The sequence below is a fragment of the Aspergillus piperis genome (assembly GCF_003184755.1).
Source record: "Aspergillus piperis CBS 112811 unplaced genomic scaffold BO85scaffold_2, whole genome shotgun sequence".
NCBI classification, from domain to species: domain Eukaryota; kingdom Fungi; phylum Ascomycota; class Eurotiomycetes; order Eurotiales; family Aspergillaceae; genus Aspergillus; species Aspergillus piperis.
In genome coordinates, this window is record NW_020291592.1 from 23,257 (window position 1) to 38,788 (window position 15,532).

At 49.6% G+C, this 15,532-nt stretch overlaps 5 protein-coding genes across 5 annotated transcripts; 3 read left to right on the forward strand and 2 right to left on the reverse strand.

Moving 5' to 3' along the window:
* Window positions 1-473: 473 nt before the first annotated feature.
* On the reverse strand, window positions 474-2,772 carry BO85DRAFT_444934 (beta-glucosidase). The gene is made up of 5 exons (XM_025659143.1): window positions 2,434-2,772; window positions 2,147-2,338; window positions 1,589-2,061; window positions 949-1,534; window positions 474-887 (listed from the first exon to the last, which is right to left on the reverse strand). The coding sequence occupies exons 1-5, from the start codon at window positions 2,493-2,495 to the stop codon at window positions 746-748; spliced, it is 1,455 nt and encodes a 484-aa protein (XP_025519422.1). The 5' UTR covers window positions 2,496-2,772; the 3' UTR covers window positions 474-745.
* A 2,348-nt stretch (window positions 2,773-5,120) lies between these two features.
* BO85DRAFT_465482 (L-ascorbate oxidase) lies at window positions 5,121-7,858 on the forward strand. The gene is made up of 3 exons (XM_025662062.1): window positions 5,121-5,688; window positions 5,770-6,253; window positions 6,356-7,858. Exons 1-3 carry the CDS (start codon window positions 5,439-5,441, stop codon window positions 7,473-7,475), a joined length of 1,854 nt encoding a protein of 617 aa, XP_025519423.1. The 5' UTR covers window positions 5,121-5,438; the 3' UTR covers window positions 7,476-7,858.
* Window positions 7,859-8,719: 861 nt separating this feature from the next.
* Window positions 8,720-9,594, forward strand: BO85DRAFT_444936 (uncharacterized protein). Its single transcript, XM_025659144.1, has 4 exons — window positions 8,720-8,920; window positions 9,032-9,105; window positions 9,230-9,274; window positions 9,350-9,594. The coding sequence occupies exons 1-4, from the start codon at window positions 8,843-8,845 to the stop codon at window positions 9,444-9,446; spliced, it is 294 nt and encodes a 97-aa protein (XP_025519424.1). The 5' UTR covers window positions 8,720-8,842; the 3' UTR covers window positions 9,447-9,594.
* Window positions 9,577-11,979, reverse strand: BO85DRAFT_411893 (uncharacterized protein). The gene is made up of 2 exons (XM_025657548.1): window positions 11,608-11,979; window positions 9,577-11,512 (listed from the first exon to the last, which is right to left on the reverse strand). The coding sequence occupies exons 1-2, from the start codon at window positions 11,787-11,789 to the stop codon at window positions 10,024-10,026; spliced, it is 1,671 nt and encodes a 556-aa protein (XP_025519425.1). The 5' UTR covers window positions 11,790-11,979; the 3' UTR covers window positions 9,577-10,023.
* A 901-nt stretch (window positions 11,980-12,880) lies between these two features.
* Window positions 12,881-14,832, forward strand: erg1 (squalene monooxygenase erg1). Its single transcript, XM_025656706.1, has 2 exons — window positions 12,881-14,111; window positions 14,178-14,832. The coding sequence occupies exons 1-2, from the start codon at window positions 12,941-12,943 to the stop codon at window positions 14,444-14,446; spliced, it is 1,440 nt and encodes a 479-aa protein (XP_025519426.1). The 5' UTR covers window positions 12,881-12,940; the 3' UTR covers window positions 14,447-14,832.
* Window positions 14,833-15,532: the final 700 nt, after the last annotated feature.

The window sequence follows — 15,532 nt, forward strand, 5'->3', positions numbered from 1 at the left end:
CCCCGAAAGTGCCGTCGGTCATGCTACTCTCTAATCATGCGATCACAGATAAGCGTCGAAAAATTGTCTGATCGCTGTTTCTCTATCTCGTCATCGGTTCCACTGCCATTCAAGCCACGACGGAAGCCCGAGGGACTCGCAAACGTCGCATGACACCGCTCGCGATTCTAAGGTTTTTTCCAGCTAAGACCATCGATAAGGCTCAGTACACAGGCAGGCGCGGCTCGTCTGATTTCCTGATGTCTTCTAAAATCACACAACTCGATCTGCTTCCCTCCGCCCGGTCCTGCTCGATTCGACTTGAACTGACCGCGGTCTGGCCTGGCAATCCTACAGCCTGCAATACGGTATGCCTGTCATAAGCAGAACGCAGCTCCCGATTACTCTTCGCTCTGCATTGCCACTCTTATAGCCTCTAAAGTCATCCATTCTTGCAGCGGTCTCATCGTGTTGATGACAGGAGACCCGACCCTCGATTTAAAGGTGAGTGGGCCCTTTTTGATGTGATCGGATCCTCAGGACCTAAACCCCGCGGGGTGTGTAGAGCTGTAGCCCCCCACGTAAGAGTCAGTCTCACCCTGAGACTCACAAAGTAGCCTATTCCACTGCGCTTATTCGGGATAGGGAGTTGAATAATGTCCTACTAACTTAGCATTCCTACAACATAACGACCGTGAATTATCATTTCCTCAGTCGTACCCATGAATAGCATGAATAACAATTGATTCACTCCGCAACGAAACACTTATACTGTCTTCTCGATATACTGGCTGAATATCTGGCCGATCTGCTTCGCACTGTCCTTCGGAATCCTCTTCTGGCCATGCTCATAGTCGACGTAGGTCGACCCAAACCGGGTCTCGTAACCTTCAGCCCATTCGAAGTTACTACTCCAGTCAGTAAGCGCACATAACAACATCCAGGGGATAAGTATATCGCAGTACTCACTCCATCAAACTCCAAGCCATATAAGCCCGCACATTCACCCCATCCAGCGTGTAAGCATCAGCCATAGCAGCAATATAATCACGGAAATACTGCGTCCGAAACTCATCCTTCAGCAGCTCCTCCACCGGCAAGTCATTCTCGCCCTTCAAGCTCGTCCCATTCTCCGTAACATAGATCTTCGGCTGACCGTACCGATCACTCAGCCATTTCAACAGCTTCCGGAACCCAAGTGCATACGGTCTCAACCACGCAGACTGTGTCTCTGGGCCGATGAACTCGCCCTTCTTGTTCTGGAGCAGGATCTCCAGATTTCCAGCGGTATCGTGGGGATCCGCCTCACCGGTTTTGGCTTTGATGTAGTTGGCGCAGTAGTGGTTCATGCCGTAGAAATCATTGCTGCCGTGAACGAGAGCGATATCTTCTGCGGTCCAGCGGGGGAGTCGGTCCCCCAGCTGCTTAACCATGCTGTCTGGATACTTTCCGTGGTAAATCGGGTCGGCGAACCATGAGATGGCGAATTCGATCTTGCGGTCGCACGCTTCGATGTCTGCTGGGTTCTCGGGATCCCAGGGCTCGGCCCAATCTCCTATATATGAAAAAGGTAAGTAAGAAGTAATTGAGAAGAAGCATTCATACATACCATTAAGCGTAATACCTATCTCCCCACCATCCCTACTTTTAAACTCCTCGCGATAGATCTTCACCGCAGCCCCATGAGCCACAAGAATATTATGTCCCACGATCCAGCACTCCCTCGAGCTATCCCCCTCGGCGCTCTTACTCCGATCACTCGTCCGACCCGGAGCAAATTGCCCGACATTATACCCAAGAACACTACTACACCACGGCTCATTGAAGGTAATCCAATGCTTGACTTTTGAGCCCAGGGCCTGGAACATGACTCGAGCGTAGTGTGCGAAATCGGCAACGAATTCCTCTTTGTTCAGGAGTCCACCGTACCGCTTGTCGAGTTCATCGGGCAGATCCCAATGGAAGAGTGTCACAAGGGGTGTGAGCCCCGCTGCTAGGAGATCGTCGACGAATTTGACGTAGTGTTGAATTCCCTTTTCGTTGATGGGGTCGTTGCGGCCTCCCAGGGGGATGATGCGCGACCTGGATGGATGGATGGATGGTTTAGAACTACGTTCGGGTTGTGGTTTGAAATGAAGGTTTGTCATGGTGTAGATATTAAACTCACCATGAGATTGAAAAGCGGTAGGCCTGGGCGCCGCATTCTTTTAACAGTGCGATGTCTTCCGCTGTGCGGTGGTATGAGTCGCATGCTATGTCTCCGTTGGCGCCTCCGGCTATCTTGCCCGGGATCTTGCAGAATGTGTCCCAGATGGATGGTCCACGGCCGTCTTCGGTTACGGCGCCTTCGATTTGATAGCTGTTAATAAATGAATTAGTACTCTACTGGTTAACTGGTTGAAGTGTAGTATTGGTTGAGTGGGGGGACGGGGGAGGAAACAGGTGGAAGGATACCTGGCAGTTGCGAAACCCCAGAGAAAGTCCGGAGGCAAAGTTGAGGTTGTTGCAGAACCCATGTTATGAACTTATTCGGCAAATGGAAGGAGGGTGATGGTCTTTAGATTGAGAAAGAGATTGATGTCAGACAGCAGCGAGGATGGGAGGTTTATGGGATGTTTATATAGATCATGTTGGATGTCCGCCAAGGAGGGTAAATCCGCGCTAAAGAGAGTGGGGAAAGCGGGGAGGGTAGTAGTACGGACATCGAGGTGAAAGAAATCAGTGATCGGATCCTGCCTGACCTCAGAAATCCAAGTGGAAGTGATTACTAGTAATTGAGGGGGATCAAAGAGGATCATACTAGTAAGGATGGTGATGGAGGGAGAGAGACACTGGGAAGATTGACGGCTGGACGGGCCGACCTCCGAAGTGTAACAGGCATAGCGTGGTCTACTACTTACTATATACTATCAACTAGTAAGAACTACTAACACTACCATGATGGAACCACTGATGGCTGGCTTGCCAAGATATAACAATGCTGTGACTACGCCCAGATCTCATTTCCTATACAAGCATCATCCTCCCCTTAAGAACGAGGCGTGGTTGTGCGTTGAATATGAAACTTCCGCTAGGGTACGAAAATTGATTGATGCGTCTGCCAGGTTTCAAGGCGGGACTGGGTGACGTATTAATGTTCACCACGCGGTTCTGATCCACTCTCATGGCAAATTGGAAAAGATGGCCCTGGTCCATGGATCCCTCTACTGCTCTGCTCATCTGTTGATCTTTATTGTTCTTACTACTTGTTGTTGATGAACACAGTGGTCGATTAATAGCCGTGGCGATGGACCGCGGAAGCATCTGTTTGCATCCACCACTGCCATGTCTAGAACTGGACCACCTTCAGCATTCAACACACGTGTGAGCCGGAGTGCTCGTGAATGTGAAAGAAGGCGGCCGCGGGCTACTTTATGAATCAAATACCAAGCGAGTATGTTTGGCAGGCACGTCAGTTTGAGGGAATCCTTGCTATGGAGCGCGGCTGAATGCGACTCCGAAGGCGTCATCAACAGAGCTGAATAGTGGCAAGCTTGAACTGAATCGCTGTTTCAAACAAAATGATCCCGATGCATCACCGACAGGATCGGACCAAGATGAACGGAGCAGAAAGCTACCGACGGGCGCATGCATGACACTGAGCCGAGGAAGCAAGGGGAGATCTAACAATGAGACCCCCTAGATCGATGGCAGACACTTTAAGAGTGCGGAATCTGTCGTGCTCGATGAATGCCTATTCAAAAGTACCTGATGTAATCTGTGTAGGAGCTGAGGCATCTTAGATACAGGCAGCCCGGTCATTCCTCTAGGGATAGACGCGTGCGGGTGAATGTTTTCTTGAAGATACTAGAGCTCCCTGCTACGTACTACTGGGGATTTGTTGCTGCTATAGTACTATTCACTCGGCAGATCTTTCGGTGGTAACTTCTAATAGAAAAACAGAAGGCCATTCATAGACAGTCTGATCGGTTAGTTGTAGAGTTCAGCGCAATCAAGCCTCCATTGCCCTGGTAAGAAGGAAATTACAAGAATCTAATTTTGGCTACACACCATGATAAGGCATCTAAATAAAGCGAACGATCCAGGTGCTGCGATATGTCAGATAGCATGAGATAAACCAGTCTGTAAAGCAGACCTGCATACCGTACGAGGAAAAGTGTTATCGTGAGTGCTCTTATGAACGGAGACGGACGGCCAATTCCAAGGCAGTGTGGTGATTATGATGCTAATCTTTCAAGTCTGAATCCGAAGCATTCTCATTAGTAGGGTATACAGGTCAGTGAGAAGCATCCATCAAGATGGAACGGATTCTGGGGTGGCCTCCCTGTTATGCCTTGTTTTGCAGGAGAAGGGGATGGCCGAAACCGTCTCCGCCTCATGGTATCTGGGTCCTCTACCATGGAGAAACAGGAATCGGTACTATCTGTCCGCGCTTGCGGGAGATCCATACGTACCACGCAGGATCCACGGCGAACTTGGGGAATTATTTGTTCTATTTTATGACATGAAAGTGGCTTGTTGTTCGAGGATGATCACGGAGTGGCTTCCGATCAGAGCAAAGCTAAGGATGGGAGGGAGGGACGGATGCGGGCAGCTCTCGGTCAGCAAGGGCCTAGGCTAGACTAACCCTACTATGCGGGCCGGTCTCAGCGCACCGGCATGTCTGTTATTATTATTATTATTATTATTATTATTATCATTGCTGTTGTTAATTCTCTCCGAAAGACAAAAGATACTACAAATGTTGTCTAGAATGTTGCGCAAGCACCGCGCTGCAATGATGTCTGTCTTCATTGGATTTTAACCAGTTAGTTAGTGAATTGATCCTCTTTAGGGTGCGATCGGGTTGGATCCTCCCGAAGATGTGGGGAGTTGCAGTGGGAACTGCATGTATAGTAAAAGTAGTAGTATACTATCTAATACATCCTGGTATAGATAAAAAAAACTAGTGTTTACCACTTACTTTGGGAAGATGACCCTGAACAGGCCATAAACAATCCAATTGAGCAAATTGTTTGTTTGCGGGAGGGTGGAAGAGATCACGTGCAGCGAGAGCAGCCCCGGAAGCGAAAGCGATCGAGGATCGAGATCGGAGACACCCAATCCTCGCCTCATTCCACCCTTCCCATCCCTGCTGGGGAAAAAAACTAAAGAGATGCTTCCGAACACTATGAGCACCTTCGAGTCAATATCGCTACCGCTTTCCTCTGCATTCCACTCCTTAGGCCGACATTCTGGCCCGAGTTCAGTAAACCATCTTTCTATGCTCCAGCTCTGCCGAACCCTCCACAATTCCTTCATAACAAGCACAATAACAAGTATGGCGCTCCAAACTTATAAGTCCCGCCTCGACCGGCATCGAGATCTCAGATCGTATTCATCGCACATCTCGATCCGCTCAGAGAGAGTTAGTCAACTCATACTTATCCGCCGCTCCCTTTCCTGGCACTTCGCCCAGCATGAAGTGGACCCAGCTCAACACGCTGGTTCTGCCAGTCCTGTCATGCCTCATCCAATTCTCCTCTTCCCGTGTCGTGGATTTCAGACTCGACTTGACATGGGAGGATAGCAATGTTGCGGGTATCTCCCGCAAGGCCATCCACACCAATGGCCAAGTCCCAGCACCAAATCTCCGCGTGAACCAAGGCGACCAGGTGAGAGTTCTGGTCAACAACTCCATGCCATTCGGCACCACAGTCCACTGGCACGGTAAGCTCATCGCAGCGCGGCAACACGCCTATCCCAATCCTCGGCCCTGTTCCTTTGGTGAGATGCTGACCCACGGACTAGGTATCCCTCAGTATGGCACCCCATGGTCAGACGGGGTCCCGGGCCTCAACCAAGAAATGATCAAGCCTGGTGAGCAATTCTACTATGAATGGACAGCCACCGATTACGGCTCCTACGCCTATCATGCCCACACCAGAGCCCAGATGGACGACGGTCTCTATGGTGCCATCTATGTAGAACCGCGTGCAGACGTGCAGAGACCGTTTAGCAAGATCAGCAGCATCCCGTATGAACTCCAAGCCATGCTGCAAGCTGAAAAGAACACCCATCCAATCATGCTCTCCGATTGGCGAGCTTTCACGTCCGAGGAGACTTTGCAAATCGAAGAAGACTCTGGAGTTCAGGCGACCTGTACTAATGCCATCCTGGTCAATGGTAAAGGGTCGGTTATCTGCCCCCCGCAGGACCACATCAATGACCTCACCCGATCGGGTGAATGGACTGCGCTTTCAAGCGCAGGAAATGCAACCATGTCTGATATGGGGTAGGTCTATTGTCTTCTTCGTTCTTGATCTCTTCATTCCTTTGCTTTCTTCCTTGTTGGTATTGTTGCATGCTATCGATCGGTTCACTTACCATGTATCAGCTGCATGCCACCCCTTAAAGCCCGTCTGGGCGGGTTCCCGTTCGACGTGAGCAAGATTCCGCCGGGGTACTACCAGGGTTGTGTACCGACCGTTGGTGAGCAAGAAGTGCTTTCCGTCGACCCGAGGACCCGATACGTCAGCTACGACCTCATCAGCCTACCTGGCACGTCAAACTTGGTTTTCTCCATCGATGAACATCCTATGTATCTCTATGCGGTCGATGGCCGCTATGTCGATCCCCTGGTGGTCGATGCTATCAATGTGTACGCCGGATCGCGGTACTCGGTCCTTGTGAAGCTAGACCAACCCATTAGCATATATACCGTCCGCGTTGCTAACAAGTTCGCAAACCAAATCATCAACGGCACCGCCCTGATGTCCTACTCTGGCTCCAATCCAAGCCAGTTCAACACCTCTACACGTTACATCAACGAAGTCGGTACCGCGGCTGGTATCAACGGCACTATCATTCTTGACGAGGCCCAAATCGTCCCATTTGAACAGGAGGCGCCTGCTCCCGAGCCAGACCAGACCCAGATCCTTCAAGTCAACCTCTATAACGCCTCCTATCGCTGGACCCTCGGCGAAGCCAGTTATCCCATGGCCAATGAGGATCTCACTCCCCCTGCACTTTTCAACTACTCCTCAATCCCGGCCGAATACACTGTCAAAACTAAGAACAACACCTGGGTAGACATTATCTTCAATATGACCTCGATCGGGCAGCCGCAGCACCCGATCCACAAACACTCCAACAAATTCTTTGTCCTTGGGTGGGGTGCCGGGGTATGGAGGTGGCCTACTGTGGCTGAGGCAATGAAAGAAATCCCTGATAGTCTCAACTTGGTGAATCCTCAACTCCGCGACACCTTCCAGACGCCGGCATCGACACCGAACCATAGCTGGTTAGCGATCCGCTATCATGTGGTCAACCCCGGTCCGTTCTTTATGCACTGTCATCTGTCTATGCACGAGAGCGGTGGATTAGCTGTGGCCCTGTTAGATGGGGTGGATGCGTGGCCGACGGTACCAGACCGGTACCAGTTGCCAGCGTTGGCGGACCCAGCGGAGAACACCCCGGCAACGCATGGATTGATGGATCATCCTGGCTTTGACTGATTGACCATCCGTCGGCTGACTGTTTTCTTTCACTACCATTCATCATCTTGCATATAGCCGGCGTTCTCGCGATGTGTGAGCGGCTTAGGGCGTTGGGGTTTTTTCATTGGGTTCTATTCTGTTCTTGCTTGGCGGATCTTCATGCATTGTTCTGTCATATTTACATGTTGTCCCCTGACTCTTTTTCGGTGTTCATTTGAGACTATGAATTATCTGGCATATACTTTGAAGATGGACATGGTAATCAGCTGTCGTTAGCATGCATCTATTTTATATCCTTTCAACATGCTCCGCTACCTATAATACTAGTACCCGATATATTTTTGTTTCGCGAGTGCATCTATGACTTGGTAGTTGAATTCATAGTGAACGTCATATGCAAGACTACCCCTCTGCACGATACACACACTCACCCATACAGATAGTATTTATATATCAATTCATAGACCAGCATCACTCCCCTACGAAGTTACAGAATAAAGACAACCCAAACATCCAACAGAGATTGCATTAAATTGATAGACAGTCTGGACTGCGACTAGTAGTAGAATGAGGCATGGATATCCAGCGACCACGCACTGAGATCAAGAGTTAGATATTACTACTACTATCTTCTAAGTCCAATATCAGCGCCCCCTGCGTACAAACCGCATGCTACCACATGGCACAACATAATACCCTCTATCTATGTGTACTTCAATTGAATGATTTTTCTTCAAGCTGGAAAGTGGAATGTATTGTATTTCTCCAAATCCACCCCTTGTGTATGTAATGCACCCGCGACCCCGAACAGAGTTAATGAACATGGACCTGGACACCTAAACCCTTCTTAATGGAATCTTTCCTTATAAAAAAAAGAGAAAAGTCAACTCTTCTCCATATACAAAGCACATTACATCCACCCCCAGTTCCTGACTACCACGCGAGCACCAATCCCTGAATGCCATAAGCACATATAACCACCCATCCTCCCACCCACCCAACACAAACCTTAAATAGTCTCTGCATGTATGCATGCATGCATTAATGTACCCCCTCCCAGCAATCCAAATATCGCGTGGCTGGGCAAAAGGAAAGGAACCATCCATCCCCCTGGATTGATTGGGATTGAACGCAATTTGCCTCCCCTCTTTTCCCGCAAGCAAGGGATGAATCGCCGTACGCGGAAAAGAAGGCGAAGTTATGTAAGTAAACCTGGCATTTTTGCCCTTGGGAAGGACGGACACATTCTTAAATATGCGCTACGCTGTTCTCTGCACTATTGCTGCTGCATGCGATTAATTGCCTTCCTCTTTACCATCAGTTGACTCCTATCAGTGAGATAGATACGAATATCTTCATCATCATCTCCAGCAGGTATCGCTATCATGTATTCTTTCAAAGCCATCACTCTATTGAGCTCGCTGCTTCTGGCTGGGGTTGGGAGTGCGAGGTTGAGTACGACTGTACGTGCCCTTTTTTTTTTTTTTTTTTGAATAGCTAGCGCAGCTGATTACAACCCTACAATGAATGCTTTGAATAATGGATAAGGTCACTTAACTGACTACTGTATACAGATCGGTCTAGAGACAGACGAAGGCAGCCATTCGGTTCAGATCCCCTTCGATGACTGTACTCAGGTTGGACAGTTGTAAGTTGATGATTCACCAATGTCGACTTCATTTGATGTTATAATATATTATACTTGAGATGAGAAAGAAACAGAGAATGAAAGGAGGAGTCTCGTTAACAAAAGTTATTATTACCTGTCACAGTGAAGTTCGAGGCGTGTTCCTCTCCAAGACGTGTCGTCTTTTCACGTAAGTGACTTTCCTTTTACCCAAGATAGTACTTGACTGCACATAGTGCATACTGACTCGAACATGTTTCTATAGTGGAGTAGGCTGCACCGGACGAAACACCCTCCTGCAGCCTGGTGAACATACCTCGTCGGAGCCGGTTTATGTCGATAGTGTGCTGTGCTACCCGTGAAGGGACATACATGGTTGTTCTTGGGGTGGTCTGGTCTGGTGGTTTGGGGGTGTATAATATGAGTTGAAGGATGAGTTGATGAATGTATGGAAATTGTGGAAATTAAGAAATGTCTCATACTAGAATGAATGGTATTTGTTGAGGTGGATCTTACATCATACAAAGTTTGTTGATTTCGGTGGACAGCTATCGGAGGCTGGGTAGGAGATATAGAGGGCAGTGTATTATTTACGATTCTCTGATGTGGGATCGATGGGGTGATACTCAAGGTACCACCTCGGCCTTCGTATTTGATGTTTGTGTAGGTCGTAGGTTATAGATGATCTGTGCAGATGAGCTCCTGTGGAAGGCGACCTACTGCACGTAAGTTCGTGATAGCATATCACTTGCTGCTCCTGAAGGAACTGAGTCCCACGGAATTACTTTCTGGTTTCCGGTACGATGCAGCGATCACTGTAGGGTAACAGCGATCCAGAAAAGGGTCCAGGTGTGATAGTCGTGTTTACCAGGCATCTGGATTGGTTTCCTTTCCAGGCATCGCCCCTGATCACTCGTGTATAATCTGCTCATCTCAACATCACTCCTTTTTCCTCCCCTCCAGCACACGCATCACATCCGTCACACTGTCCTTGTCGCCCTTCTTCTTCTTCGGCCCTCGTTTCCTCTTCTTCCCGCCGCGTCCCTCGGTCTCCAGTACCACTTCCTCGTCTTCCTCGTCGTCGTCATTGCGACTTCCTCCAAAGCCCATGTCCATATCCATGGCATCCAGGGCTTCCCGCCGACGCGCCTCCTCCAGGAACCTCTTTCGTCGAAGCGCCGTCTCGTCGTCGACATCTTCAGCATCAGCATTGGCAGCACCAGCCTCCTCGGATTGTCGTAACGCAGCAGCTCGTTTCAGGGCCGCCAGTAGAGTAGGATCTTTAGCCAATGGGTTCGACCGGTCCACCTCAGGAACTTCATCCGTTGTAGACGTAGAGAAGTAATTTCGAGGCCGGCTTGTTGTCACCTCCGGTTTCTTCGTATCACCGGTAGCAGGAGCTGGTTCTGTGACCTTTGGCTTCTCGCCATCTTCACTCTCATCCGACGAATCGTCGTCATCTGGTAGATCACCAAGCGGGTTATAGTCATCTCCGACGCCAGCAAAAATATCATCGTCATCATCCTCCGCCGGCGCGGGTGCCTTGGTGGCAACCTCTGCTGGAACTTCCATGCCTAACGGCTTCGCATCCTTATCCGGCATCAATAACCCAGCAGGCCCATCACCAGCACCACCACCAACCTCACCGGGCTTATCTAGCCATCTAACCTTCCTCTTCGTCTTGCCCTCCGCGTCCGTGATCTGTAGAATCTCCTTCCTTCGCCCATTCTCATCCTGCTCCACCCAACGCTTCTTCTCCGCCTTAGACTCTCCCCCGATCCTCTTAAACTTAGTCCCCAACGCAGGCTCAGCCGGCTTCGCCGCCTCAGCCGCAGCAGCAGCCCGACTGGCCTTCAACTCCCTGAGAATCTCGTCTCTTGATTTTCTCTGAGCCATGACGCCCTTCTTCTTCTCCTTAATCTCCTTCGGGGCAGCAGTCAATGCATCCACCCCCTCGCCCTTTTCTCCCAACACCCGATCCAGCTCCTCATCCACATCTGCCACATCTTCTTTCTCCTTCCCCTCACCCTTCTCCCCTTCCTTTTCCAAGACATCAACATCCTCACCCCCCTTAACCCTCCTCAGCAACTCCCAATCCAGCCCCTTGACCATATGCGTACTCTTCAAATCACCACCCACTCCCATCTCAGCACGCAACTTCTCAAACGTCGCCTGGTCAATCTGTCCTAATTTGACCATCTCCTCCAACGCCTTGACACGCTTCTCCAAATCCGACACATCGCCGCCACCATCCCCCCCTTCTTCCGCTTCTTCCTTCTGGCGCAACAATGCAGCCCGATCTTGATATCCAGACGGTAGTCTCGTTCCCTTGGGGGCGGCGGAGGATTTGAACTTCTTGGAAGCGGGTTGGGCTTCGCGGCGGTATTCGGCTAGTTGGCGCGCAAAGTCGACGTTTGTTAAGGCGCGACTGCGACGAAAAGAGGGTTTGTTAGTAAGGTCAACCATGTAAAATAAAGGTAAGGTTATAAGTGCAGGTGGTGTTTGGGGGGGGGATCAGCTCACGGTGTCATGGGGATGCTGGAGCGGAGGCGCGAGCCCAGAGCGCCAGCTGCGGGGGTCGCATTGCCGATGCTTTTGCGCGGTTGATGTTGGGATGGAGAGGACGCATCTGGACTGGTGGATTTGGCGGCGGGTTTGGAGGAAGGGTTGTCGAGGACAAGGCGACGGAATTGGTCGTTGTTCATGGCTGGATGAGAATGATAATGAGATGCGATGGATGCGCTGCGATGCGGAGGGCGGAGGTTGTCCAACTGTTATGTGCTTTTGCGAAAGGTAGACTTTCCAAGGAGGTTTGAAGAAGATGATTACTATTGAGACATGTCTCACAGTAGGATGCGCGGTGAAGGAGAGATTTTGTTTGTAGCGGGTTCAATCATGATGGGGGAAAGTCGCGGCTTCATATGAAAGATGTTCAGACGTCAGGTTCTTGGCATCGGCATCGGCGATAACTGAAGTGCCTGAGGCTGACCACCTAAACTAAATAAAAATTACCGCAGTTTTGTAAGGGATCATGTGATTGACTATTTTTTAAAATATAAGGGTATGCAACATCATGATATTGTATGCCTCCAAAGGTCCATGGTTTATTTAAAGCGGCACCAGAAATGGGGGAGAAAAGCGGCGGGAGATTGATACGACTAATAAGCGCTTCAACGGCCTCAAGGGAGGCTCCCAATCTAGCTAGAACTACTAATCATCTTGTTCTACAGATGGCACTCAGGCTAACTAGCTAGTTTTAAGTTAAAATATTTTGTGTCGGAGGATCTACAGAATTTTGTTTTATTTAATTGTTTTATTTTAATTTTTTTCCCCCTCCAAGATAAGGAACTACTTCCTACTAAGATCAAGATCAAAGTCCTCTAAATCATCATTGACCATTAAATGGTATAATATGAAACATCCAACATTAGAGACAAATTACATTCCAAAAGTCAAAAATAAAGAGGGTGTCCTTTTCGATGGTCTAGATTGATTACTATCAGAAACTAGTTTAGTAGCGGAGGGTGTGAACAGGAAGAAAGTATCATATCAGGCCATAAGCTGCTCTTTCCTCTTTCTCCCGCGTGCGCCCTTTTTGTCCCTTTTTCACATGTCACGCCACTCCCCTTGTGTCAATCCAAACTCTCCAACTTTCCTTCCAGCACTTTTTCTTCCTCATCCCTGCCTCATTGCTGCCTGCTTGTTCTTCGCAGCATTATTTACCCTCCATCTCTCTCCTCCGATTCACGGCCATCGAAATATGCCCTTTGCATCCCGCCATTCTTCCTTGTCCTCTCGATCCTGACCTCCCTTGACTTTCCACCTCCGCAATCCCCCCCCCCCGTCTCCCGCAAAAATGGCCGCCGCTGTTGTCGCCAATGGCCATACCACCCCCTCTGCCGATGTCGCCAAACAGCGCAGGCTAATTCACCACCATGCCGATGTCGTGATTGTGGGCGCTGGAATACTGGGATGTGCATTGGCGGTGGCACTTGGAAGACAAGGGCGCAGCGTCCTACTGTTGGAGGCGTCCATGAAGGAGCCTGACCGGATCGTCGGAGAGTTGCTACAGCCTGGCGGTGTCGAGGCGCTTGGGAAATTGGGTCTTGCCGATTGTCTGGAAGACATTGACGCCATCCCAGCCAAGGGCTACTATGTGTCGTACTTTGGGAAACCCGTCTCGTTCGCCTACCCCAAGCCCTCCCCGTCGTCGCCCGCCCCGCAAGGGCGTTGTTTCCACCATGGCCGCTTCGTCATGAAGCTGCGGGCTGCCGCGCTGGCCTGTCCCAACGTCACGGTCGTAGAGACCAAGGCCACCGACTTGGTCACTTGCTCCCACACCAAGCAGGTTCTTGGTGTCGAGTGCGTGACCGGCGACATGAAGGATTGCTACTTCGGCCATCTGACGGTGGTGGCAGATGGCTACGCCTCGAAATTCCGCAAGCAATACCACTCCAACACCCCTAAGGTCCGGTCCAGGTTCTGGGGCTTGGAGTTGATCGATGCAGACCTTCCCATGCCTTACCATGGCCACGTCCTCCTTAGCGACAATGCCCCTATCCTCGTCTACCAAATTGGCACCCACGAAACCCGCATCCTCATCGACATCCCTGAGAACCTCCCATCGGCCTCCGTCAAGAACGGCGGTGTCAAGAACCACCTTCGCAACGTCGTTCTTCCGTCCCTTCCCGAATCTATTCGGCCTTCATTCGTTGCTGCGTTGGACAAGGGTCAGCTGCGCTCTATGCCAAACTCATATCTTCCTAGTGCGCCGAACAAGACTCCCGGTCTGGTCATTCTGGGAGATGCGCTCAACATGCGGCATCCGCTGACCGGTGGAGGAATGACCGTCGCATTCAATGACGTTGTGGTCCTACGTGACTTGCTCAGTCCGGAGAAAGTCCCCACCCTCGCTAATCATGAGCAAGTCCTGCGACAGCTGTCCTCCTTCCACTGGCAACGGAAGAAAGCATCCTCAGTCATCAACATCTTAGCGCAGGCTCTCTATGCCCTGTTCGCTGCCAACGGTTTGTTTATCCTCTCCCCCATTGCACCCAAGGCCCCAGCAGCTAACGCCAGACCCCTCAATCTAGACGAAAATTTGCGTGCTCTTCAACGAGGCTGCTTCCGTTACTTCGAGCTAGGAATGACCAGCGGCCCCATAGGTCTTCTAGGTGGGCTGATTAAAAAGCCCGATGTTCTGTTCTGGCATTTCTTCAGTGTCGCCTTTCTCTCTCTCTGGCTCGTCATCACCGAGCACCCCTTTTACATGCTGCCTCTGGCCTTCCTGAAATGCATCATGGTTTTCTGGACCGCTTGCGTTGTGATTTTCCCCTACATGCTGATAGAGGCATTCTGCTAAAGGGGAAATTGCCGCTGCCGTCACCATTACTACCACCATCATCATCAGCAGCATCATCCTCATTTACCCTACATGTCTTCCCCTAACTTCATTCTACCTCTTTATTTATACCTAATGAACCCACACCGGGTTGATTCATTTCAATGAGTTGCAAGTGCCGAAGAAGCCATGACCACCAATCCCGTCCACATGTATTTATCACACCAGATCTGATCATTTTTCTCTTGTCATATATTCTCTGTGTCACCTTTTAATACCTCCCTTTCTTGCTTCTGATCCTACATGTATTATTAGAAACTTATTTCTTGTCTTCTTGCTCCAAAACTACTACCTGTATCTTCTAGATTCTGTATATACGATAGAATTGATCGATCATCTTCTTTCCGAAAAATGGCAAAAGGCCCGGACGCATAATCTGCAGGATGTCACACCGGAGGGTGATTCAGGATGAAATTTTCTGTTGTATGGGGGTTGAAGGAATAACGTAGTTAGCATATTGTTCAATGTTACAATGGTAACCACAACATGGTTCTACAGGGAAAGAAGAAGACCTGATGGTAGAAATCACATGGTATATGTAAATTCCAACGTCTACATTTGCACCTCTCCCCCTTCCCAACCCAACTGCCCAAACCCCATGACCGATGTGGATGAATATGAACATAGGCAATGAAAGAACAAGAAGAAGGAATAAAAACGGAAGCAGCATCTCTGTCAACTAATCGACACACACGCACGCAAACAAGAAAACTGTGAAAGTCAAACCATATGAACCCGCTCGCCCGGCTCCCTGCTATGATGGTATATTGACAATGACAATGACAAAGACAATGATAATAATGATGATGATGACGATGATAATAATGATGATGATGATGATGATGATGATGATGATGATGATGATGGTGATGATGATGACGGTCATGCCGATGGACTATAATCTTCAAAAGCGGATGAAAAGAAAACAAAACAAAACAATATGATGAAGAAACAAAAACGGCGAGGAGACCAATTCGGCCCAGATGAAGGAAGAAGAACGGGGCCATCTAGGCCATATGCCATTCCGCTTCAATTTTGGTGTCTTTC